This window comes from Pagrus major, chromosome 7, assembly GCF_040436345.1.
Source record: "Pagrus major chromosome 7, Pma_NU_1.0".
Lineage (NCBI taxonomy): Eukaryota > Metazoa > Chordata > Actinopteri > Spariformes > Sparidae > Pagrus > Pagrus major.
Window position 1 is genome coordinate 7,163,519 of NC_133221.1, and position 26,511 is coordinate 7,190,029.

The following is a 26,511-nucleotide window of genomic DNA, read 5'->3' on the forward strand; positions in this document are numbered from 1 at the left end:
CCCCCCCCCCCCATCCCTCCCTTGGGCCAAATGAATACCACACCCTATTTTAAACCAAACCAGGGTTAGGCCTCAGTTCTCATGTAAAACACACCTAAAATAAGTCAACTGAGATTTGCAAATGGAACACTGACATCTGAAAGTGTAAAAGTAATTTGTTTTTTTAAAAACTACAGCTTAATGTAGTTTCCCTACTTCAGCATAGTGTGGAGCTGAAACATTTGTTGAACAGCACTGCCCCCAAGTGACTAAACTGCAGCATTAAATTCTCCTTAAAAGCACTGTGTGGGAAGAGTGTATTAAAGAGTGTAAACAATAGTGAACTCAAACAGATTTTATTCTTTACATTATAAAGAAAAAAAAAAGGCACAGATCAGAGTTCAATACAACGGAATGCCCGTTTAATATTCTTCTCCTTCATCATCCTCCTCTCCCAGACTGTCAGCTCCAACCTCCTCATAATCCTTCTCCAGAGCTGCCATGTCCTCTCTGGCCTCAGAGAACTCACCCTCCTCCATACCCTCACCAACATACCAGTGAACGAATGCACGTTTAGCATACATCAGATCAAACTTGTGGTCGAGTCGAGCCCAGGCCTCTGCAATAGCGGTGGTGTTGCTCAGCATGCACACAGCCCTCTGGACCTTGGCCAGGTCTCCACCAGGAACTACAGTGGGTGGCTGGTAGTTGATGCCAACCTTGAAACCGGTGGGGCACCAGTCCACAAACTGGATGGAACGCTTGGTTTTGATGGTGGCAATGGCAGCATTAACATCTTTGGGCACCACATCACCACGATACAAGAGGCAGCAAGCCATGTACTTGCCGTGGCGAGGGTCACATTTCACCATCTGATTGGCTGGCTCGAAGCAGGCGTTGGTGATTTCTGACACGGTTAGCTGCTCATGGTAAGCCTTCTCAGCAGAGATGACAGGGGCATAGGTGGCCAGGGGGAAGTGGATACGGGGATATGGCACCAAGTTGGTCTGGAACTCTGTCAGATCAACATTGAGGGCACCGTCGAAACGAAGGGAGGCAGTGATGGAGGACACAATCTGACTCATCAACCTGTTCAGGTTGGTGTAACTGGGACGCTCGATATCGAGGTTCCTACGACAGATATCGTAGATGGCCTCGTTATCTACCATGAAGGCACAGTCAGAGTGCTCCAGGGTTGTGTGGGTGGTGAGAATGGCATTGTAGGGCTCCACCACAGCGGTGGACACCTGGGGAGCGGGGTAGATGGAGAACTCCAGCTTGGATTTTTTGCCGTAGTCGACAGACAGACGCTCCATCAGCAGGGAGGTGAAACCAGAGCCGGTGCCACCGCCGAAGCTGTGGAAAACCAGGAAGCCCTGAAGGCCAGTGCACTGGTCAGACTGAGGACAGAGAGAGACAATGATCACATATGAGTTAGAGTTATGTCATTTCATTAGATATTCTGGAGTCAAATTTGCAATTAACTTGTTCTGCTCTGATTTTACCCACCAGTTTGCGGATCCTGTCCAGCACCAGGTCGATGACCTCTTTGCCGATGGTGTAGTGTCCACGGGCGTAGTTGTTGGCAGCATCCTCCTTGCCTGTGATCAGCTGCTCAGGGTGGAACAGCTGGCGATAGGTACCAGTGCGCACTTCATCTAAAAAAGGAAACAAAAACAGACAATGTATCAGATTGGTTTACAATTATTAGGTATTTCCTAAATTAATGCTCATATAGGAGGAGTCACACTTACCGATGACAGTGGGCTCCAGGTCCACAAAAACAGCTCTGGGGACGTGCTTTCCAGCTCCAGTCTCACTGAAGAAGGTGTTGAAGGAATCATCTCCTCCTCCACGGATCTTGTCACTGGGCATCCGTCCGTCCGGCTGGATCCCATGTTCCAGGCAGTAAAGCTCCCAGCAGGCGTTGCCAATCTGGACACCAGCCTGACCAACGTGCACCGAGATACACTCACGCTGTGGAGGGGGGGGGGAAAAAGATAGGAAATTATAATAAAAATACGCCCGACTGTCTTAAAGGCTGTCTGAAGAAGTTCTAGTAGAAATTGTAACTAATCAGACGCTGAAGGCTACTCATCACATGTTGAGGACTTCTCTACAGCTAGTGCAAGATCTGAGGAGGAAAAAGGCTCTTTTGTAGAGAACCAGACACCAGATCATCATGACTAATCCTATCACCTGATGACATGTTGCAGTCTGTTAACCTGTGAACAGAACACCCTACAGAAAACATTATATCACAAAGAGGCTGATTATTCAGACTCACGTGCTTAAAGAAAAAAGAAAATCATGTGATGAGAACAAAAGAAAATCCGCATCAAAGTTCTGTGGTACAACAAAACAAACACACCTGTAGTTAAAGATTTATATTCAAAAAGGTAGCAGACCTCGACAATATACCGCATAAAATATCAAACATGTTAGTGAATAGGTTTTGTTTGAAAAGCCTGCGGTTGCAGTGTCATGAAGGCCAAGCCCCTTCAAACAGGCGGTAAAAACAGGAATGTTTCAGGCTGAGAGCACATTGACCTCCGACAACAGGATAAACTACAAACTGTCAGCCAGACGTTTGAACAGTGAACAATTTCTGGGCTGCGCCCTGTCGAGTTACACATTTATCACCAAAGTTACAGTCAAAACGACCCCTTGAAGACGAAGTTCAACCGTCTTCCATTTTGACTTTTTCTTTCCAATCAAAACTAGATTGTAGACCATTAATACTGCTTCTTTAAGTTGATAAAATTTAGTTAAGTTGGGCTGCCACTTGATGACCCACTTTATAGATTTGAAAAATGTCCTAAAATTAACACATTATAACTAAAGAAACCATATTTTCATACTCACCATGTTTCCTGAAGCTGTTAAGTTTGTATTTTAGATTAACAAAGTGGAAGAGACTACGTTATCTCTTACAGTCCGGCCGTAATGAGTCCTTTGTAAGAAGTAACTGCGGAGGTAATGGCGGGCGGGGCTTTTTATACTGTCTAACCGGCGGAAATGTGCTGATGAATCCTATTGGTCGCCAGAGTCACATGGGGGATTCCTATTGGCTAAAAGGAAACAGTCCGCTTCCGCGATGACATGACACGAGTTCTGTGCGTGTCAGAAACAGACAGTGTGCTGTGTTCAGACAGGAGGGAAATATCTTTTAAAGGGATGTTTATAACCGAGGGGAAGTTAGTTTTAGGTCTGATATTGGACAGACATTCACCCCGCAGACTCCCAGCGGCGTCTCTTCCTCGGTTTCACCCAGTGTTGGCAGCAGGAGGGCGGCCTCCCAGAACATCGCACTACGCAGTTGGCTGATTTAGGGACCATCAATAAATGACCCTACTGTTTGTGTGATTTACATAAAAACAATGTTTCTTCATGCTGACTTGATGATACTAGTGAAAATTATGATTAAAAAAACAAAAAACACCCAACTTATTTCATGTAGCACACTTATCTTGATTGCTAATGTGTTATGTATTTATTTTGTTTCAATAGCTTCCATGTCAAATGACCCAGTGACTCCAAACTAATGCTGAATTGTATTACTAAATGGGACAAATAAGACACACCTGTTTTTATTTTATTTCACTGCTTCTTCTATTTTATATGAATATTTATTATGAAAATTCAGCATTTCATAATGGGGAGTGACTAAGTGCATTTACTCGAGTACTGTACTGATATACAATTTTGAGGTTCTTGTACTTGAGTATTTCCATTTTCCACTGCTGTATACTTCCACTTCATATTTTGGATGCAATAACGCACCTTTATTACACTATATTCATCCAATAAGTTGTTACTTTGCAGATTGCAGGCTGCATCAGAGCCACAGATGCACATCTTTAAAAGTATTTATCATATCAGCAATATTAAAAAAAAGACACAAAAATGTAATATTAAATTATGTCTATGGTATAAATAAGCCTACATGTTGTTTCAATTAAAACATGTCGACTTCAGAAGTCAAAGTCACAGAGAAATGGCCTAAAATGGAAAAGGAGGAAAAAGCAAATGGAGGTACAATACAAAGACTGCAATGTCAAGAATCAACCTTCATGGGATTTATTCAGTCCCAAAACTAATGAAATATTATTTTTTTTTAACAATGGCAGATACAAGTTAATCACAAAGAGAACATTACATGTGAAAAACCCATAACATTTCACGTGTAAAAAACACATAACATTTCACATGTAAAAAACACAAAGAACATTACACGTGTAAATATAAGTGAAAAAAGGTATTATTAATTATTCAGGAACTACACTTTCAAGTTTAATTTACTTCCCATGCCTATTCCTCAAGAACACATTGCAATCAATTATTTCCTGTTTAACTAATGCCTTTTAATATTCCTCTCCTTCCTCTCCCTCACCCTCAACGGAGTCAAGTCCAACCTCCTCATAATCCTTCTCCAGAGCTGCCATGTCCTCTCTGGCCTCAGAGAATTCTCCCTCCTCCATACCCTCACCCACATACCAGTGCACAAAAGCACGCTTAGCGTACATCAGATCGAACTTGTGGTCGAGCCGAGCCCAGGCCTCTGCAATAGCGGTGGTGTTGCTAAGCATACACACAGCCCTCTGGACCTTGGCCAGGTCTCCACCAGGAACAACAGTGGGTGGCTGGTAGTTGATGCCAACCTTGAAACCGGTGGGGCACCAGTCCACAAACTGGATGGTACGCTTGGTTTTGATGGTGGCAATGGCAGCATTAACATCTTTGGGCACCACATCACCACGATACAAGAGGCAGCAAGCCATGTACTTGCCGTGGCGAGGGTCACATTTCACCATCTGATTGGCTGGCTCGAAGCAGGCGTTGGTGATTTCTGACACGGTAAGCTGCTCATGGTAAGCCTTCTCAGCAGAAATGACAGGGGCATAGGTGGCGAGAGGGAAGTGGATACGGGGATATGGCACCAAGTTGGTCTGGAACTCTGTCAGATCAACATTGAGGGCACCGTCGAAACGAAGGGAGGCAGTGATGGAGGACACAATCTGACTCATCAACCTGTTCAGGTTGGTGTAACTGGGACGCTCAATGTCAAGGTTCCTACGGCAGATATCGTAGATGGCCTCGTTATCTACCATGAAGGCACAGTCAGAGTGCTCCAGGGTGGTGTGGGTGGTGAGAATGGCATTGTAGGGCTCCACCACAGCGGTGGACACCTGGGGAGCGGGGTAGATGGAGAACTCCAGCTTGGACTTCTTGCCGTAGTCGACAGACAGACGCTCCATCAGCAGGGAGGTGAAACCAGAGCCGGTGCCACCGCCGAAGCTGTGGAAAACCAGGAAGCCCTGAAGGCCAGTGCACTGGTCAGCCTGAGGACAGAGAGAGACAATGATCACATATGAGTTAGAGTTATGTCATTTCATTGATTATTCGGGAGCCAAATTTGCAATTAACTTGTTCTGCTCTGATTTTACCCACCAGTTTGCGGATCCTGTCCAGCACCGTGTCAATGATCTCTTTGCCAATGGTGTAGTGTCCACGGGCGTAGTTGTTAGCAGCATCCTCCTTGCCAGTGATCAGCTGCTCAGGGTGGAACAGCTGGCGGTAGGTACCAGTGCGCACCTCATCTAAAAAGGAGAAGAAAAAAAAAAAAACAGACTTTGCATCAGATTGGTTTACAATTATTAGGTATTTCCTAAATTAATGCTCATATAGGAGGAGTCACACTTACCGATGACAGTGGGCTCCAGGTCCACAAAAACAGCTCTGGGGACATGCTTTCCAGCTCCAGTCTCACTGAAGAAGGTGTTGAAGGAATCATCTCCTCCTCCACAGGTCTTGTCACTGGGCATCCGTCCGTCTGGCTGGATCCCATGTTCCAGGCAGTAAAGCTCCCAGCAGGCATTGCCAATCTGGACACCAGCCTGACCAACGTGCACCGAGATACACTCACGCTGTGGAAGGGGGGGAAAAAAGATAGGAAATTATAATAAAAATATGCCAGACCGTTTAAAAGGCTGTCTGAAGAAGTTCTAGTAGAAATTGTAACTAATCAGACACTGAAGGCTACTCATCACATGTTGAGGACTTCTCTACAGCTAGTGCAAGATCTGAGGAGGAAAAAGGCTCTTTTGTAGAGAACCAGACACCAGATCATCATGACTAATAATACTATCACCTGATGACATGTTGCAGTCTGTTAACCTGTGAACAGAACACCCTACATTAAACATTATATTGTAGTGGACTGGACAAACATAATTCACCATAATCTGAGTAGTTTCCCTCTCTCTGACAACTGACTGTTGGGTAATGCCCCATTGTAAGCATAGACATATATACATAGACGCCTCATTGAACGCTGGACCGTACGTCAACGTCGCCGCCATATTGGAGGAGGCAGATCTGCCCCGTGAACTAATACAAGTGAATGGATGAACTTTAGAAAGCTCCTTCTACAAAGTGCTATAAGTTAATGCCTCTCATTTACACATTCACACACGAACGAATATATTCAGGAAACAGATAGGAACCAAAAACAACGTCTGTAACGTCCTCTGATGATTATAAACGTTAACTACTCCTGATATGTTCAGTATACAGGTGGGCACCAAACCACCGGATGTATTTTTATAATGTTTTTCTGAGTGTTTACAGCTGCCAACGTATGCAACGCTGCTACTGTGATGTTAAATGACGGTTAAATATTGAATCTGTGTCTATAATAACCAGATCCTGACATGTAAATGAGACATCTGTCTACCATACTGTCAACTTAAATATGGACAACTGACTGCATAATATATTAATCAGAATCAGAAATACTTCATTAATCCCCGACGGGAAATTGCTTGCGTTACAGTTGCTCCCATTCAAAGTCAAGAATATGCAGAAAAATAGTAATAATAACAATAATAATAATGATGATAATAATAATATATAGTGCATATTTATAAAAAGTAGCCTACTGCAACTTTTACTTTTTACCATGTAATGTTATTTTATACAATATCATATTTTATAATGTTCTGTCATGGAGTTTATCACTTCACTGCTAAAAGAAAAGAAAGCAGGCTCACTGCCAGTTGCAGTTTCTTATCTTGATTTGCGGACTTTTTAATTATTTGTCTCCATGATTGTTAATTTTATTACTTAGATTATCAGAAATCACTGTGTAAAAACGACGTTGGTACTTTTTATTCCAACAGACATCACATTTACGTGTCAGGATCTGGTTATTATAGACACAGATTCAATATTTAACCGTCATTTATCATCACAGTAGCAGCGTTGCATACGTTGGCAGCTGTAAACACTCATAAAAACATTATAAAAATACATCCGGTGGTTTGGTGCCCACCTGTATACTGAACATGTAAGTAGTTAACGTTTATAATCATCAGAGAACGTTACAGACGTTGTTTTTGGTTCCTGTCTGTTTCCTGAATATATTCGTTCGTGTGTGAATGTGTAAATGAGAGGCATTAGCTTATAGCACTTTGTAGAAGGAGCTTTCTAAAGTTCACTCCATTCACTTGTATTAGTTCACGGGGCAGATCTGCCTCCTCCAATATGGCGGCGACGTCGACGTATCGCAGCAGCGGACCAACCAGCTCAATGAGGCGTCTATGTACATACGTCTATGATTGTAAGCGTTAGTGTGTAACCATGACAACGGAGAGTTGGGAGGGGCTAAGGTTCGCAGTTTTCCCGCTGTCAGAGTTCCGGTTTTTGTTCAATTAACGGCTAAATAAACTCAGTCAAAGAGAGAAGTTGTCCGCCACAAAGGGGCTGATTATTCAGACTCACGTGCTTAAAGACAAAAGAAAATCATTTAATGAGAACAAAAGAAAATCCCCATCAAAGTTCTGTGGTACAACAAAACAAACACACCTGTAGTTAAAGATTTATATTCAAAAAGGTAGCAGACCTCGACAATATCCCGCATAAAATATCAAACATGTTAGTGAATAGGTTTTGTTCGAAAAGCCTGCGGTTGCAGTGTCATGAAGGCCAAGCCCCTTCAAACAGGCGGTAAAAAAGAGCAATGTTTCAGGCTGAGAGCACATTGACCTCCGACAACATGATCAACTACAAACTGTCAGCCAGACGTTTGAACAGTGAACAATTTCTGGGCTGCGCCCTGTCAAATTACACATTTATCACCAAAGTTACAGTCAAAACGACCCCTTGAAGACGAAGTTTAACCGTCTTCAATCTTGACTTTTTCTTTCCACTCAAAACTAGATTGTAGACCGTTAATGCTGCTTCTTTCAGTTGATAACGGTTAGTTAAGTTGCGCTGCCACTTGATGACCCACTTTATGTCCTACAATTAACACATTATAACTAAAGAAAACATTTTCATACTCACCATGTTTCCTGAAGCTGTTAAGTTTGTAGTTTAGATTAACAAAGTGGAAGAGACTATGTTATCTCTTACAGTCCGGCCATAATGAGTCCTTTGTAAGAAGTAATTGCGGAGGTAATGGCGGGCGGGGCTTTTTATACTATCTAACCGGCGGGAATATGCTGATAAATCCGATTGGTTGCCAGAGTCACGTGGGGGATTCCTATTGGCTAAAAGGAAACAGTCAGCTTTCGCGATGACATGGTATGAGTTCTGTGCGTGTCAGTAACAGACAGTGTGCTGTGTCCAGACAAGAAGTTATGAATAAATATAAATATAAATATAAATATAAATATAAATATAAATATAAATATAAATATGGGACTTTTATACTTTAATTTCTTTTATTGTTGAATTTCTCCACATTGGTACAGTAAAACTGCTTGATATTAAGCATGCTTGTAGTCAATTATGTGTAGAAGTCAAATATACCATCCATAGCCAGGAATTATTGAGCAAAGTGTTTTTACAGTACGTCAAATATAAGACAATATGGAATCTGGAGGTATAAATATGGGACATTTAACGCACAGAACTCGTGTCATGCCATCGCGGAAGCTGACTGTTTCCTTTTAGCCAATAGGAATCCCCCACGTGACTCTGGCAACCAATCGGATTTATCAGCATATTCCCGCCGGTTAGACAGTATAAAATGCCCCGCCCGCCATTACCTCCGCAATTACTTCTTACAAAGGACTTATTACGGCCGGACTGTAAGAGATAACGTAGTCTCTTCCAATTTGTTAATCTAAACTACAAACTTAACAACTTCAGGAAACATGGTGAGTATGAAAATGTTTTCTTTAGTTAAAATGTGTTAATTGTAGGACATTTTCAAATCTATAAACTGGGTCATCAAGTGGCAGCGCAACTTAACTAACCGTTATCAACTGAAAGAAGCAGCATTAACGGTCTACAATCTAGTTTTGATTGGAAAGAAAAAGTCAAGATGGAAGACGGTTAAACTTCGTCTTCAAGGGGTCGTTTTGACTGTAACTTTGGTGATAAATGTGTAACTCGACAGGGCGCAGCCCAGAAATTGTTCACTGTTCAAACGTCTGGCTGACAGTTTGTAGTTGATCATGTTGTCGGAGGTCAATGTGCTCTCAGCCTGAAATATTGCTCTTTTTACCGCCTGTTTGAAGGGGTTTGGCCTTCATGACACTGCAACCGCAGGCTTTTCAAACAAAACCTATTCACTAACATATTTGATATTTTATGCGGGATATTGTCGAGGTCTGCTACCTTTTTGAATATAAATCTTTAACTACAGGTGTGTTTGTTTTGTTGTACCACAGAACTTTGATGGGGATTTTCTTTTGTTCTCATCACATGATTTTATTTTTTCTTTAAGCACATGAGTCTGAATAATCAGCCTCTTTGTGGCGAACAACTTCTCTCTTTGACTGAGTTTATTTAGCCGTTAATTCGAACAAAAACCGGAACTCTGACAGCGGGAAAACTGCTAACCTTAGCCCCTCCCAACTCTCCGTTGTCATGGTTACACACTAACGCTTACAAGGGGGCATTGCCCAACAGTCAGTTGTCAGAGAGGGAAACTACTCAGATTATGGTGAATTATGTTTGTCCAGTCCACTACAATATAATGTTTTCTGTAGGGTGTTCTGTTCACAGGTTAACAGACTGCAACATGTCATCAGGTGATAGTATTATTAGTCATGATGATCTGTTGTCTGGTTCTCTACAAAAGAGCCTTTTTCCTCCTCAGATCTTGCACTAGCTGTAGAGAAGTCCTCAACATGTGACGAGTAGCCTTCAGTGTCTGATTAGTTACAATTCCTACTAGAACTTTTCTTCTTTTTTTCCCCCTTCCATAGCGTGAGTGTATCTCGGTGCACGTTGGTCAAGCTGGTGTCCAGATTGGCAACGCCTGCTGGGAGCTTTACTGCCTGGAACATGGGATCCAGCCGGACGGACGGATGCCCAGTGACAAGACCTGTGGAGGAGGAGATGATTCCTTCAACACCTTCTTCAGTGAGACTGGAGCCGGAAAGCACGTCCCCAGAGCTGTTTTTGTGGACCTGGAGCCCACTGTCATTGGTAAGTGTGACTCCTCCTATATGAGCATTAATTTAGGAAATATCTGATAATTGTAAACCAATCTGATGCAATGTGTGTTTTTTGCTTTTTTTTTCTTCTCCTTTTTAGATGAAGTGCGCACTGGTACCTATCGCCAGCTGTTCCACCCTGAGCAGCTGATCACTGGCAAGGAGGATGCTGCCAACAACTACGCCCGTGGACACTACACCATTGGCAAAGAGATCATTGACACGGTGCTGGACAGGATCCGCAAACTGGTGGGTAAAATCAGAGCAGAACAAGTTAATTGCAAATTTGGCTCCCGAATAACCAATGAAATGACATAACTCTAACTCATATGTGATCATTGTCTCTCTCTGTCCTCAGGCTGACCAGTGCACTGGCCTTCAGGGCTTCCTGGTTTTCCACAGCTTCGGCGGTGGCACCGGCTCTGGTTTCACCTCCCTGCTGATGGAGCGTCTGTCTGTCGACTACGGCAAGAAGTCCAAGCTGGAGTTCTCCATCTACCCCGCTCCCCAGGTGTCCACCGCTGTGGTGGAGCCCTACAATGCCATTCTCACCACCCACACCACCCTGGAGCACTCTGACTGTGCCTTCATGGTAGATAACGAGGCCATCTACGATATCTGCCGTAGGAACCTTGACATTGAGCGTCCCAGTTACACCAACCTGAACAGGTTGATGAGTCAGATTGTGTCCTCCATCACTGCCTCCCTTCGTTTCGATGGTGCCCTCAATGTTGATCTGACAGAGTTCCAGACCAACTTGGTGCCATATCCCCGTATCCACTTCCCTCTGGCCACCTATGCCCCTGTCATTTCTGCTGAGAAGGCTTACCATGAGCAGCTAACCGTGTCAGAAATCACCAACGCCTGCTTCGAGCCAGCCAATCAGATGGTGAAATGTGACCCTCGCCACGGCAAGTACATGGCTTGCTGCCTCTTGTATCGTGGTGATGTGGTGCCCAAAGATGTGAATGCCGCCATTGCCACCATCAAAACCAAGCGTACCATCCAGTTTGTGGACTGGTGCCCCACCGGTTTCAAGGTTGGCATCAACTACCAGCCACCCACTGTGGTTCCTGGTGGAGACCTGGCCAAGGTCCAGAGGGCTGTGTGTATGCTTAGCAACACAACCGCTATTGCAGAGGCCTGGGCTCGACTCGACCACAAGTTCGATCTGATGTACGCTAAGCGTGCTTTTGTGCACTGGTATGTGGGTGAGGGTATGGAGGAGGGAGAATTCTCTGAGGCCAGAGAGGACATGGCAGCTCTGGAGAAGGATTATGAGGAGGTTGGAGTCGACTCAGTTGAGGGTGAGGGAGAGGAAGGAGAGGAATATTAAAAGGCATTAGTTAAACAGGAAATAATTGATTGCAATGTGTTCTTGAGGAATAGGCCTAGGAAGTAAATTAAACTTGAAAGTGTAGTTCCTGAATATGTGTATTGTTCTTTGTGTTTTTTACATGTGAAATGTTGTGTTTTTCACATGTAATGTTCTCTTCTTGATAAACTTGTATCGGCCATTGTTAAAAAAAATGATATTTCAATGGTTTTAGGACTGAATAAATCCCATAAAGCTTCATTCTTGACATCGCAGTCTTTGTATTGTACCTCCATTTGCTTTTTCCTCCTTTTCCATTTTAGGCCATTTCTCTGTGACTTTGACTTCTGAAGTCGACATGTTTTAATTGAAACAACATGTAGGCTTATTTATACCGTAGACATAATTTAATATTACATTTTTGTGTGTTTTTTTTCATATTGCTGATACAATAAATACTTTTAAAGATGTGCATCTGTGGCTCTGGTGCAGCCTGCAATCTGCAAAGTAACAAGTTATTGGATGAATATAGTGTAATAAAGGTGCGATATTGCACCCAAAATATGATGAAGTGGAAGTATACAGCAGTGGAAAATGGAAATACTCAAGTAAAGTACAAGAACCTCAAAATTGTATATCAGTACAATACTCGAGTAAATGCACTTAGTCACTCCCCATTATGAAATGCTGAATTTTCATAATAAATATTCATATAAAATAGAAGAAGCAGTGAAATAAAAACAGGTGCTTCTTATTTGTCCCATTTAGTAATACAATTCAGCAGTAGTTTGGAGTCACTGGGTCATTTGACATGGAAGCTATTGAAACAACATAAATGAGTTGGGTGTTTTTTTTTTTAATCATAATTTTCACTAATATCATCAAGTCAGCATGAAGAAACATTGTTTTTGTGTAAATCACACAAACAGTAGGTCATTTATTGATGGTCCCTTAATCAGCCTCCTGCGCAGTGCGATGATCTACTGCGGTCAAGCCACCCGTCACTCCGGTCTCCGTGGTCAAATCTGCCGCACCTAAATTTCGAGTGTACAAGTATTCTCAGCATTATGGTAAATGCTGACAAACAGCGTATTTACTTCCGTTTTTCAAAATAAAGGTATTAAGAACAGTAAGCTATATATCGAACCTACATTTAAAATAAAATATGTTACATTAAAGTGTTTCATGCGCCCATGATGAATAAAAAACACTTATTATCATTTGTTACATCACCAATGTGGAGAAATTCAACAATAAAAGTCCTGTATTTATACCTGCAGATTGCATGTTTTCTTATATTTCATGTGCTGTAAAAACACATTACTCATTAATTCCTGGCTATGGGTGGTATATTTGACTTCTACACATAGAAGACTACAAGTATACTTTATATCAAGCATTTTTACTGCACCAATGTGGAGAAATTCAAGTATAAAAGTCACTTTCCGGCAGGCCCTGCCGAAAAGTGACTGCACCCTGTAACTCTGGATTGGGAGGGGTTACATTCTCTGTCTTTTCAGCATTAATAGTAGAGGAAACCAGGTGCATGTACAGTGAATTTGGTCAATATCACTCCTTGCAATAAGGACTCACAGGGTGCAGTCACTTTTCGGCTTTCGAGTGATATTGACCAAATTCACTGTACATGCACCTGGTTTCCTCTACTATTAATGCTGAAAAGACAGAGAATGTAACCCCTCCCAATCCAGAGTTACAGGGTGCAGTCACTTTTCGGCAGGGCCTGCCGGAAAGTGACTGCACCCTGTAACTCTGGATTGCAAGGAGTGATATTGACCAAAGTCACTGTACATGCACCTGGTTTCCTCTACTATTAATGCTGAAAAGACAGAGAATGTAACCCCTCCCAATCCAGAGTTACAGGGTGCAGTCACTTTTCGGCAGGCCCTGCCGAAAAGTGACTGCACCCTGTAAGTCCTTATTGCAAGGAGTGATATTGACCAAATTCACTGTACATGCACCTGGTTTCCTCTACTATTAATGCTGAAAAGACAGAGAATGTAACCCCTCCCAATCCAGAGTTACAGGGTGCAGTCACTTTTCGGCAGGCCCTGCCGAAAAGTGACTGCACCCTGTAAGTCCTTATTGCAAGGAGTGATATTGACCGAATTCACTGTACATGCACCTGGTTTCCTCTACTATTAATGCTGAAAAGACAGAGAATGTAACCCCTCCCAATCCAGAGTTACAGGGTGCAGTCACTTTTCGGCAGGGCCTGCCGGAAAGTGACTGCACCCTGTAAGTCCTTATTGCAAGGAGTGATATTGACCAAATTCACTGTACATGCACCTGGTTTCCTCTACTATTAATGCTGAAAAGACAGAGAATGTAACCCCTCCCAATCCAGAGTTACAGGGTGCAGTCACTTTTCGGCAGGGCCTGCCAGAAAGTGACTGCACCCTGTAACTCTGGATTGCAAGGAGTGATATTGACCAAATTCACTGTACATGCACCTGGTTTCCTCTACTATTAATGCTGAAAAGACAGAGAATGTAACCCCTCCCAATCCAGAGTTACAGGGTGCAGTCACTTTTCGGCAGGGCCTGCCGGAAAGTGACTGCACCCTGTAAGTCCTTGTTGCAAGGAGTGATATTGACCAAATTCACTGTACATGCACCTGGTTTCCTCTACTATTAATGCTGAAAAGACAGAGAATGTAACCCCTCCCAATCCAGAGTTACAGGGTGCAGTCACTTTTCGGCAGGGCCTGCCGAAAAGTGACTGCACCCTGTAAGTCCTTATTGCAAGGAGTGATATTGACCAAATTCACTGTACATGCACCTGGTTTCCTCTACTATTAATGCTGAAAAGACAGAGAATGTAACCCCTCCCAATCCAGAGTTACAGGGTGCAGTCACTTTTCGGCAGGCCCTGCCGGAAAGTGACTGCACCCTTCATAATGGGGAGTAAAGTGTTATGTATTTATTTTGTTTCAATAGCTTCCATGTCAAATGTCCCAGTGACTCCAAACTAATGCTGAATTGTATTACTAAATAGGACAAATAAGACACACCTGTTTCTATTATATTTCCCTGCTTATTCCATTTTTTTTTATTTGAATAATTATTATGAAAATTCAGCATTTCATAATGGGGAGTGACTAAGTGCATTTACTCGAGTACTGTACTGTTAGACAATTTTGAGGTTCTTGTACTTTACTTGAGTATTTCCATTTTCCACTGCTGTATACTTCCACTTCATATTTTAGATGCAAATATTGCACCTTTATTACACTATATTCATCCAATAAGTTGTTACTTTGCAGATTGCAGGCTGCACCAGAGCCAGATGCACATCTTTAAAAGTATTTATTGTATCAGCAATATGAAAAAAACACAAAAAATGAATATTAAATTATGTCTATGGTATAAATAAGCCTACATGTTGTTTCAATTAAAACATGTCTACTCCAGAAATCAAAGTCACAGAGAAATGGCCTAAAATAGAAAAGGAGGAAAAAGCAAATGGAGGTACAATACAAAGACTGCAAAGTCAAGAATGAAGCTTTATGGGATTTATTCAGTCCTAAAACCATTGAAATATCATTTTTTTAACAATGGCCGATACAAGTTAATCACAAAGAGAACATTACATGTGAAAAACACAACATTTCACGTGTAAAAAACACAAAGAGAACATTACACATGTAAATACAAATGAAAAAGGTTTTATTAATTATTCAGGAACTACACTTTCAAGTTTAATTTACTTCCTAGGCCTACTCCTCTCCTTCTTCCTCATCCTCGCCCTCAACAGAGTCGACTCCAACCTCCTCATAATCCTTCTCCAGAGCTGCCATGTCCTCTCTGGCCTCAGAGAACTCACCCTCCTCCATACCCTCACCCACATACCAGTGCACAAAGGCACGCTTAGCATACATCAGATCAAACTTGTGGTTGAGTCGAGCCCAGGCCTCTGCAATAGCAGTGGTGTTGCTCAGCATACACACAGCCCTCTGGACCTTGGACAGGTCTCCACCGGGAACTACAGTGGGTGGCTGGTAGTTGATACCAACCTTGAAACCGGTGGGGCACCAGTCCACAAACTGGATGGAACGCTTGGTTTTGATGGTGGCAATGGCAGCATTCACATCTTTGGGCACCACATCACCACGGTACAAGAGGCAGCAAGCCATGTACTTGCCGTGGCGAGGGTCACATTTCACCAACTGATTGGCTGGCTCAAAGCAGGCATTGGTGATTTCGGCCACTGAGAGCTGCTCATGGTAAGCCTTCTCAGCAGAAATGACAGGGGCATAGGTGGCCAGGGGAAAGTGGATACGGGGATATGGCACCAAGTTGGTCTGGAACTCTGTCAGATCAACATTGAGGGCACCATCGAAACGAAGGGAGGCAGTGATGGAGGACACAATCTGACTGATCAACCTGTTCAGGTTGGTGTAACTGGGACGCTCGATATCGAGGTTCCTACGACAGATATCATAGATGGCCTCGTTATCTACCATGAAGGCACAGTCAGAGTGCTCCAGGGTGGTGTGGGTGGTGAGAATGGCATTGTAGGGCTCCACCACAGCGGTGGACACCTGGGGAGCGGGGTAGATGGAGAACTCCAGCTTGGACTTCTTGCCGTAGTCGACAGACAGACGCTCCATCAGCAGGGAGGTGAAACCAGAGCCGGTGCCACCGCCGAAGCTGTGGAAAACCAGGAAGCCCTGAAGGCCAGTGCACTGGTCAGCCTGAGGACAGAGAGAGACAATGATCACATATGAAATTGAGTTATGTCATTTAATTGGATATTCTGGAATCAAATTTGCAATTAACTTCAGCTCTGATTTTACCCACCAGTTTGCGGATCCTGTCCAGAACCATGTCAATGATCTCTTTGCCGATGGTGTAGTGTCCGCGGGCGTAGTTGTTGGCAGCATCCTCCTTGCCAGTGATCAGCTGCTCAGGGTGGAACAGCTGGCGGTAGGTACCAGAGCGCACTTCATCTAAAAGGAGACAAAAACAGACATTATATCAGATTCGTTTACAATTATCAGATATTTCCTAAATTAATGCTCATCTAGAGGAGTCACACTTACCGATGACAGTGGGCTCCAGGTCCACAAAAACAGCTCTGGGGACGTGCTTTCCAGCTCCAGTCTCACTGAAGAAGGTGTTGAAGGAATCATCTCCTCCTCCACTGGTCTTGTCACTGGGCATCTGTCCGTCCGGCTGGATCCCATGTTCCAGGCAGTAAAGCTCCCAGCAGGCGTTGCCAATCTGGACACCGGCCTGACCGACGTGGATGGAGATACACTCACGCTGCAGAAGGGGAAAAAAATTATAGGAAATTATAATAAGAATAAAAAGGCCAGGCCTCTTCAAACAGGCGTTAAAAAGAGGGATGTTTCAAGCTGAGAGCTCATTGACCTTCGACAAGATGATAAACCAGAATCTGTCAGCCCGACTGAGCTTTTGAACAATGAACAATTTCTGGGCGGCGCCCTGTCGAAGTAATCACCAAATTTACAGCCAAAACGACCCCCTTGAAGACGAAATTTGACCGTCCTGCATCTTATTCTTTTCAATCAAAAAAAAAAAAAAAAAAAAATGTAGACCGTGAATGCATCTTCTTTAAGCTGGGCTGCCAATTGATGACCCATTTTATAGATTTAAAAATGTCCTAAAATCAACACATTATAACATTATATACAAGAATAAATATTTTCATACTCACCATGTTTCCTGGACGTGATAGGTTTGTCGATTAGATGAACAAATTGGAAGAGACTACGTTATCTCTTACAAGTGCGACCGTGATGAGTCCTTTGTAAGAAGTAACTGCAGAGCTAATGGCGGGCGGGGCCTTTTACACTGTCTGACCGGCGACCATGTGCTGATGAATCCTATTGGTCGCCAGAGTCACATGGGGGATTCCTATTGGCTGAAAGGAGACAATCAGCTTCCGCGATGAAACGGCACTTGTTCTGTGCTGGTCAGTAACAGAGAGTGTGCTGTGTGCAGAAAGGGCGTGAATAGCGTTTTAAAGGGATGCTTATAACCGAGGGGAAGTTAGTTTGAGGTCGGATATTGGACAGATATCCACTCTGGAGACTCCCAGCGGCGTCTCTTCCTCGGTTTCACCCAGTGTTGGCAGCAGGAGGGCGGGTAGCTCGCCTCCCAGATCATCGCACTGCGCAGGAGGCTGATTTAGGGACCATCAATGAATGACCCTATTGTTTGTGTGATTTACATAAAAACAATGTTTCTTCATGCTGACTTGATGATATTAGTGAAAATTATGATTTAAAAAAAATTATACTAACTAATTTCATGTAGCACACTTATTTTGATTGCTAATGTGTTATGTATTTATTTTGCAAACATATTTTTTATCAATAGCTCGCATGTCAAATGACCCAGTGACTCCAAACTAATGCCGAATTGTATTACTAAATGGGACAAATAAGACACACCTGTTTTTATTACATTTTACTGCTTCTTCTATTTTATATGAATATTTAATATGAAAATTCAGCATTTCATAATGGGGAGTGACTAAGTGCATTTACTCGAGTACTGTACTGAAGTACAATTTTGAGGTTCTTGTACTTTACTTGAGTATTTCCATTTCCCACTACTGTATACTTCCACTTCATCATATTTTAGATGCAAATATTGCACCTTTATTCCACTATGTTCATCCGATAACTTTAGTTACTTTGCAGATTGCAGGCTGCATCAGAGCCACAGATGCACATCTTTAAATGTATTTATTGTATCAGCAATCTGTTTAAAATATACAGCGATTCTAATAATCACAAAAATGCTGCATATCGGATTTAATAATGGAAACAAGTCGACAATGGATCGACCTCTAGTATGCAGTATATCGCCTATATACATGAAGAGTTCAGTTGCAAAAACAGATAAAGAGAGTGTTACAGCTGACACTTTACATAGAGCTGCTTCCAGATCTAAAATCCCTGTTTGTGCAAAACCCGAGGTCGCCTATTGGAAACTGGGTCAGAGTTAATGCTCTCTGGCAGGAACCGCTGAGCGCTGCTGCTGTCTCTTTCAGCGAATCAGCGCAGCGCATTTAGACCACGTGATACAAAGATGGCGGCGCCAGCGTCCGTAGCAACCGGTGTCTGAATGGGAGTTTTCCGGGTGAAAACTGCTGGACTTCGTGAATATACGCGTGGATAACTTTGACGAAACGCTACGTTGTCTGGTGAGGAGGTAATAAACCGAATCCTGTGTTCGTATACGTGGACATCACGCCAGTTGAACGTAGGAGACCGAAAGTGGACAGTCCATCACAACAAAAGACAAGGGACAGGAGAAGATCCCAGCCTGCAAGTCATCGTTTAGGAGCATGTCTTGCAAGTATTACACTTCACTTAATGCCTATGATTATGTCTAGGATAGTTTTCTGATTGTCTGCATGTACTGTCTGCATTTCTCTTGGACCTCAGGTCAAACGTTAGTTCATTATTTTCCATTTTTCTCTTGTTGATTGAAATTATGAGCTAAGAAATCGACTTTTTATCTCATAATTGTGATTTATTATCCCACAATATTACTCACTATCTCATAATTTCGATTTACTAACTCATAATTATGACTTACACCATGGGATTTTTTAAATTTTTTTTATCAAGGGTAAGTTTTCTTTAACTGGTGGAAACTGGCTTCCACAGGATCTCCTGGAAAAAAAAGAGCATTACTCTTAGTGAATAAATAAACTGTTAAAAACAACTGCACAGTTTATTCCATCGCAAACAGGGAGCCAGTCCACGCACACATTTCACACTACTACTTCCACTTTCAGTCGTGAAGTGACAAAGACTACACCCCTCTGTACTGTTACACAGGAAATTGAAACCACTCTGAGTTTTCTTATGAGTCAGCTCTATTATCATAATAAAAATAGCTTACATAACTAAAGCCCGGTTTGTTGATGACTAGTTGTTAGAAAATAAAGCTTTTAGTTGATAGATAGCTTTGCGAGAAGGGGCTGTGTGTTGATACATTGTATTCTGTAATTCCAGGTGTCAAGAAAGACCTCTGCGATATTGCGAAGTACTGGATGCACTGGATTTCGTCCGGGCTCAGAAAACAGAGGAAAGAGCAGCCAGGAGATGAGAGATCACATTAAAACGTTCACTTGTAGGGCCAACCATTATGCATTATATGAGGATAAAGACCTGAGGCTTTTCTTAGATTCGTGCTATGGGCAAAACAAGAGCATTAGTTTATCAGCTATGCTTTTTGCCCTGAGGAAGAGACAATTCAAAGAACTAAGAATGGAGTATACCTTTCCAGTCCGCACCCCCTGACCGTGTCTTCAGTCGTTTGGAGCAAGAGATTAGGAAAAAGGACACTTTACTGCTGCCATCAGAATACCTGGAAATTGTGCCCAAACATGAGAATGTCCATGTGTATGGAGAACACTGGCAATGCTATGACTTTAAAGCTGCAGCAGCTAAACACTGTTCCTCCACTCAATCATTTAAAATCAGTGGTCAACAGTGACAGGGTTGCTTTAAGCAGCTGCACAGTGGTGACTTCTGTTACCATGCTCTTTTGAAGCGTGGCAAGATGAGGATGCTTTGGCTGATGTGGGATGTAATGTTGGCAGACAGGACTTGGGAGGAAAGCAGTGGTGAGGGGGAATAAGCTAATCTGATGAACTGATAAAAATGAGTTGAGCTAAAGTGCTTTTTCTTTACTATTAGTGGAATAATGAATGGAGTAATACTGAAGCCTTAAGAATACTAACATTAAATACTGAGCAGTACTGAACACTGTGCAATACTGACTATTGAGTGTGGAATATACTGCAAAATAACTGCAGTTTAAACATTTTAGTTTGTTTTGATGACGAGCGACACTGAATACTGTGTTATACTGAATAGCAGCACTGACTATTGAATGTGGAATACAGCAAAATGGCTGTTTTTACAGCTAAATGCAGTTCATGGTTACCTGATTTTGGGGTTTGTTTTTCTGATTTCTGTTCGCCGTTTACCTGCACTTCAAAAGTTTACAATAACTTGCAGTTTTAAATCCCTCATCTGTTTGTTTGTATGATGAGTACTGAATACTGAGTGATTCTGAATACTGTGAATAGTGACTATTGAATGTGGAATACTGCAGAATAACTATGTTTTTACAGCTTAGTGCAGTTCATGGTTTATTTTTCAGATTTCTGTTAGCAGTTTATCTGCAGTTAGTCTGAACTTTACCTGCTTGTGTTATGATAAATGAAATTACTCTTGCCATTAGAAGAAGAACAGAGTCATTATATGGCCGCTTTTAATGGTGAAACATGAATTTTGGAGTTTAAGTGGGAAAAAAATCTATTTTTAATAAAGTTTAAGTTTTTAAGATACCTCTATTTTGTGATGTCATTTCTACTTAGTCAAAGCCATCTAACTTGAGTTTGATTGATATTACCTGGACTAAACACACAAAAAAACAAGTTTTATGAAAATGTACATAAATAGAGTTATCTGCTTTTGCAAACAAACACATGTAAATATATGTAAAAGTTACTTCTACTTGTACTTTTGACGCTTAAGTACAGTTAATATCAGATACGTTGAGTACTATTGGTATGGGCGACTTTCACAAAAGTCTTTCCTTTTACTCTAGCAGACTTCTGGGTACTTTATACAACACTGTACTCAAGTATGGTTTTCTGTACTTCATTTGACTATATAATTTTATGCTGCTTTACATCAACACCCCTACAATCCAGAGGCAGATAGTGTAGTCAGCCTTTTTTTACCCCTCTTGGACTATTTTTATTTGCTAAATGTAGCTATTAGCCAATTTGAGGAGGCACATGATTAATACAAAATACAGTAAACAAATGTACTAGAGGCTAATATAGGTTAAGATGAGTCATGATAAAAAAAAAAAAGTGATTGATCCCCAGAGGTACATTCACAATCCACCCAGAAGAATATAAAGTAGCCTAACCAAAATTACCCTCACTATCACCAGCTGTAGCATCATGCATCAATAACTAGCCAACAATCCAAAACTGTAATAGACCTTTTTCAGAGAAGGCAATGCTACACAATGAGTAGTTTGCTTTTACTTTAGGTGACTGTATATTTTGGTGCTTCTGCTTCTGTAATTTTACCTACTGAACATTTGATTGCATGACTGTTACTTGCAACACAGTATTTCTGCACTGTGGGCCTGCTACTTCCCCTCTGGTGAAATATCTGAACTTAAAACTGAACCCGTTTTCACGGAATCAGTAAATTTGAAAGTAACAGCTTGTAATGGCTCGATCTGTTGCAAACTAGATGATACCATCTTGTTCTCTGAACAAATCTTAGTTCCTAAGCTCTAGACACATATTTCACAATTTCAAACTTGTTTGAACTCATTTCTAACATCATCCATGCTGCCAAACTTGAAAAATCAACTCCTCTGTTAGTGTAGACTGTCTTATGATAGTTGGCTTTTTCTTCCAGGCTCAGTGATCTCACCATCACATCAAACTGCTTGGTGACAAAATGAATTATGATTGCAGTTATGAATCCATGTCACAGTAATCTGCCCTAACCTGTTTAAGGTGAGCATCGCTTTGTCTTCCAATGCTACTACCTGATGATGTCAGGGATTTGATAAACTTGAAATTGTGAAATACCGTGTGTATGAAGTCACGGAGCTAAGATTAATATCATGACCTGACATGGAACATGATGACATCTAGTATGCAAACTGAAACTACATGCTGTAACTTGCAAATTTCCTGATCCCAATGAAAAACCAGCTCAATAGGTGTCAGGCAAAGATAGAACACCTCGAAGTCACAGCACGAATATCTACCTATGAAATTAAACCAATAAAAGGAATATAACTGCCAGCGAAAAGTACAAAATAACTTTTAGATGTGATAGAGCTAATTTTAGCAGTTTGTTGTTTTTATCCATGTTTGTCACACCTTTAATGTGAGAGGTGCAGTTACACTGCAGGCTGCTTGCAACAGTTTCAAGTAGTTTGCCATTTCAACATGGCGTGGAGTTCAAACATCTGTTGAACAATACTGCCCCCAAGTGACTAAAGTGAGTGGCCAAACATTTCAGGCCTCCGGAGTGTCAACCACATGAATGTACATATGTTGGGGCGAGATTATGATGATGACATTAAACACCAAGTATAATGAAGCAGAGAAACTGTCCTTCTAGAACAAAGTGTCACTAAAAACCATACTATCTAAAACTATATGTATAAATGTGTGTGTATATATATATGTATATTTACATATATCTACATATCTATAGATATGTTATGTATTATGTTAGTATATTTTCTGTTATAAACACAAGTTACAAACCAAAATGAAATGTTTGCTAAGAATTCATTGAAGGGGTATATCTAATTCTGAATGAGGACACTAATGAGACTTTAGACTGTAATGTCAATATGGTATAAGTAAGCCTAAATGTTGTTTTCATATTAACTTGTCTACTTTAGAAGTGAAAGTCATAGAGAAAGGGCCTAAAATAATAAATAAAAAAAAGAGTTACAATACAAAGACTGCAAAGTGAAGAATTAAGCTTTATGAGGTTTATTCAGTCCAAAAACCATTGAATTTTTTTTTACAATGGCAGATACAAGGGAACAAAGAGAACATTACACATGTAAATGCATGTTTCAGGAACTACACTTTCAACTTCAATTTACTTCCTAGGCCTACTCCTCTCCTTCTTCCTCATCCTCGCCCTCAACTGAGTCGACTCCAACCTCCTCATAATCCTTCTCCAGAGCTGCCATGTCCTCTCTGGCCTCAGAGAACTCTCCCTCCTCCATACCCTCACCTACATACCAGTGAACAAATGCACGCTTGGCGTACATCAGATCAAACTTGTGGTCGAGTCGAGCCCAGGCCTCTGCAATAGCGGTGGTGTTGCTCAGCATGCACACAGCCCTCTGGACCTTGGCCAGGTCTCCACCAGGAACTACAGTGGGTGGCTGGTAGTTGATGCCAACCTTGAAACCAGTGGGGCACCAGTCCACAAACTGGATGGTGCGCTTGGTTTTAATGGTGGCAATGGCAGCATTAACATCTTTGGGCACCACATCACCACGGTACAAGAGGCAGCAAGCCATGTACTTGCCGTGGCGAGGGTCACATTTCACCAACTGATTGGCTGGCTCGAAACAGGCGTTGGTGATTTCTGACACGGTAAGCTGCTCATGGTAAGCCTTCTCAGCAGAGATGACAGGGGCATAGGTGGCCAGGGGGAAGTGGATACGGGGATATGGCACCAAGTTGGTCTGGAACTCTGTCAGATCAACATTGAGGGCACCATCGAAACGAAGGGAGGCAGTGATGGAGGACACAATCTGACTGATCAACCTGTTCAGGTTAGTGTAACTGGGGCGCTCAATGTCAAGGTTCCTACGACAGATATCGTAGATGGCCTCGTTATCTACCATGAAAGCACAGTCAGAGTGCTCCAGGGTGGTGTGGGTGGTCAAGATGGCGTTGTAGGGCTCCACCACAGCGGTGGACACCTGGGGAGCGGGGTAGATGGAGAACTCCAGCTTGGACTTTTTGCCATAGTCGACAGACAGACGCTCCATCAGCAGGGAGGTGAAACCAGAGCCGGTGCCACCGCCGAAGCTGTGGAAAACCAGGAAGCCCTGAAGGCCAGTGCACTGGTCAGCCTGAGGACAGAGAGAGACAATGATCACATATGAGATTGAGTTATGTCATTTCATTGGTTATTCTTGCAATTAACTTGTTTTGCTCTGATTTCACCCACCAGTTTGCGGATCCTGTCCAGCACCGTGTCAATGATCTCTTTGCCGATGGTGTAGTGTCCACGGGCGTAGTTGTTAGCAGCATCCTCCTTGCCAGTGATCAGCTGCTCAGGGTGGAACAGCTGGCGGTAGGTACCAGAGCGCACCTCATCTAAAAGGAGAAAAAAAGAAAACAGACATTGTATCAGATTCATTTACAATTATCAGATATTTCCTAAATTAATGCTCATATAGGAGGAGTCACACTTACCGATGACAGTGGGCTCCAGGTCCACAAAAACAGCTCTGGGGACGTGCTTTCCGGCTCCAGTCTCACTGAAGAAGGTGTTGAAGGAATCATCACCTCCTCCGATGGTCTTGTCACTGGGCATCTGTCCGTCCGGCTGGATCCCATGTTCCAGGCAGTAAAGCTCCCAGCAGGCGTTGCCAATCTGGACACCGGCCTGACCAACGTGCACTGAAATACACTCACGCTGTGGAAGGGGGAAAAAAAAGATAGAAAATTTTAATAAAAATAAGCCGTATTGTCTGAAGAGGTTATAGTAGGAATTGTAACTAATCAGAGACTGAAGGCTGCTCGTCACATGTTGAGGACTTGTCTACGGCTAGTGCATGGTCTGCGGAGGAAAAAGGCTCTTTTGTAGAGAACCAGACACCAGATCATCATGACCCTATCACATTATGACATGTTGCGCAAACTGTTAACCTACAGAAAACAATATATCACAAAGAGGCTGATTATTCAGACTCATGTGCTTGAAGAAAAAAGGGAAATCATGTGATGAGAACAAAAAAAAATAAATTAAAAATCACATTTCTGTGGTGCAACAAAACAAACACAGCTGTAGTTAAAGATTTTCATTCAAAAGTAGCAGGCCTCGACAGTATACCGCATAAAATATCAATATAAAAGCCCGTGGCTGCAGTGTCATAAAGGCCTGGCCTCTTCAGACAGGCGGCGAAAAAGAGGGATGATTCAGGATGAGAGCTCATTGACCTTCGACAACAGGATAAACCCGAAAACTGTCAGCACGACTGAGCTTTTTAACAATGAACAATTTCTGGGCTGCGCCCTGTCGAGTTGCGCATTAATCTCCAAATTTACAGTCAAAACGACCCCCTGAGACGAAGAATAACGGACCTCCATCTTTACGTTTTCATTCGAAAAAACACAGAAAACATATTTTCATACTCACCATGTTTACTGATGCTGTTAGATCTGTAGTTGAGATTAACAAAGAGGAGCAGACTGTTATTTCTCACCGTCAGGCCTTTATGGGTCCTTTGTAAGAAGTAACTGCGGAGCTAATGGCGGGCGGGGCCTTTTATACCGTCTTAACCGGCCGGAATGTGCGGATAAATCCGATTGGCTGCCAGAGTCACGTGGGGGGATTCCTATTGGCTCAAATGAAATAGTCGTCTTCCGCAAAGACATTTTTGATTTTTTTTTTTCTTTATTGTTCAATATTCGATTACAGGGTGTGTTTCGGAAGGAGGCTGGGCAGGAATGGGAAAGAGGATGGAGCCATCACCCGTCTCAGGATAGGACACACTGGGCCAAACCAGTGACTTAGCAAAATTGTAAAGCATCCAACTGGCAGATGTGAACCATTGCGGACAATCTGAATCTGTAAAGCATGTCCTGTATGAAAAGCACGGGCTATGAGGGAGAAAGGAGGGCACTGGCATCATCATTACAAAGGAGCTAAAGTCAGTTTCACTATAGGAAATCTGGTTGGAGACGCATTACAAGGGACATACTGATACATTTTCTTGAAGGAAACAGGACTAACAAAGGATTTTCTATTCTTTAGTCTGCTAATCCTCCACACTCCAGTCCTGCAGGTGGCGGTAATGCACCTTAAGCTGGTTTGCAAACCGCCATTCAAATCAAAAGATTATTATTATTATTGTTATCATTATTATTATTATTTCTAGGCACATTTTCAACGCTACAAATTGACACAGTATGAAACTATGAACAAAATAAGGAAAACAAAAGAATATA

The 26,511-nt window shown here is 42.3% G+C and overlaps 5 protein-coding genes across 5 annotated transcripts; 1 reads left to right on the forward strand and 4 right to left on the reverse strand.

The window, feature by feature from the left end:
- Window positions 1-319: 319 nt before the first annotated feature.
- LOC140999258 (tubulin alpha-1C chain-like) lies at window positions 320-2,973 on the reverse strand. Its single transcript, XM_073469582.1, has 4 exons — window positions 2,845-2,973; window positions 1,734-1,956; window positions 1,489-1,637; window positions 320-1,379 (listed from the first exon to the last, which is right to left on the reverse strand). The coding sequence occupies exons 1-4, from the start codon at window positions 2,845-2,847 to the stop codon at window positions 402-404; spliced, it is 1,353 nt and encodes a 450-aa protein (XP_073325683.1). The 5' UTR covers window positions 2,848-2,973; the 3' UTR covers window positions 320-401.
- A 1,063-nt stretch (window positions 2,974-4,036) lies between these two features.
- LOC140999259 (tubulin alpha chain-like) lies at window positions 4,037-8,399 on the reverse strand. Its single transcript, XM_073469583.1, has 4 exons — window positions 8,326-8,399; window positions 5,684-5,906; window positions 5,431-5,579; window positions 4,037-5,321 (listed from the first exon to the last, which is right to left on the reverse strand). Exons 1-4 carry the CDS (start codon window positions 8,326-8,328, stop codon window positions 4,344-4,346), a joined length of 1,353 nt encoding a protein of 450 aa, XP_073325684.1. The 5' UTR covers window positions 8,329-8,399; the 3' UTR covers window positions 4,037-4,343.
- Window positions 8,400-9,076: 677 nt separating this feature from the next.
- LOC141000302 (tubulin alpha chain-like) lies at window positions 9,077-12,006 on the forward strand. Its single transcript, XM_073470991.1, has 4 exons — window positions 9,077-9,143; window positions 10,200-10,422; window positions 10,531-10,679; window positions 10,789-12,006. Exons 1-4 carry the CDS (start codon window positions 9,141-9,143, stop codon window positions 11,764-11,766), a joined length of 1,353 nt encoding a protein of 450 aa, XP_073327092.1. The 5' UTR covers window positions 9,077-9,140; the 3' UTR covers window positions 11,767-12,006.
- A 3,256-nt stretch (window positions 12,007-15,262) lies between these two features.
- Window positions 15,263-17,532, reverse strand: LOC140999560 (tubulin alpha-1B chain-like). The gene is made up of 4 exons (XM_073470024.1): window positions 17,446-17,532; window positions 16,808-17,030; window positions 16,566-16,714; window positions 15,263-16,459 (listed from the first exon to the last, which is right to left on the reverse strand). Exons 1-4 carry the CDS (start codon window positions 17,446-17,448, stop codon window positions 15,482-15,484), a joined length of 1,353 nt encoding a protein of 450 aa, XP_073326125.1. The 5' UTR covers window positions 17,449-17,532; the 3' UTR covers window positions 15,263-15,481.
- Window positions 17,533-23,288: 5,756 nt separating this feature from the next.
- Window positions 23,289-25,804, reverse strand: LOC141000161 (tubulin alpha chain-like). Its single transcript, XM_073470797.1, has 4 exons — window positions 25,700-25,804; window positions 24,754-24,976; window positions 24,506-24,654; window positions 23,289-24,407 (listed from the first exon to the last, which is right to left on the reverse strand). Exons 1-4 carry the CDS (start codon window positions 25,700-25,702, stop codon window positions 23,430-23,432), a joined length of 1,353 nt encoding a protein of 450 aa, XP_073326898.1. The 5' UTR covers window positions 25,703-25,804; the 3' UTR covers window positions 23,289-23,429.
- Window positions 25,805-26,511: the final 707 nt, after the last annotated feature.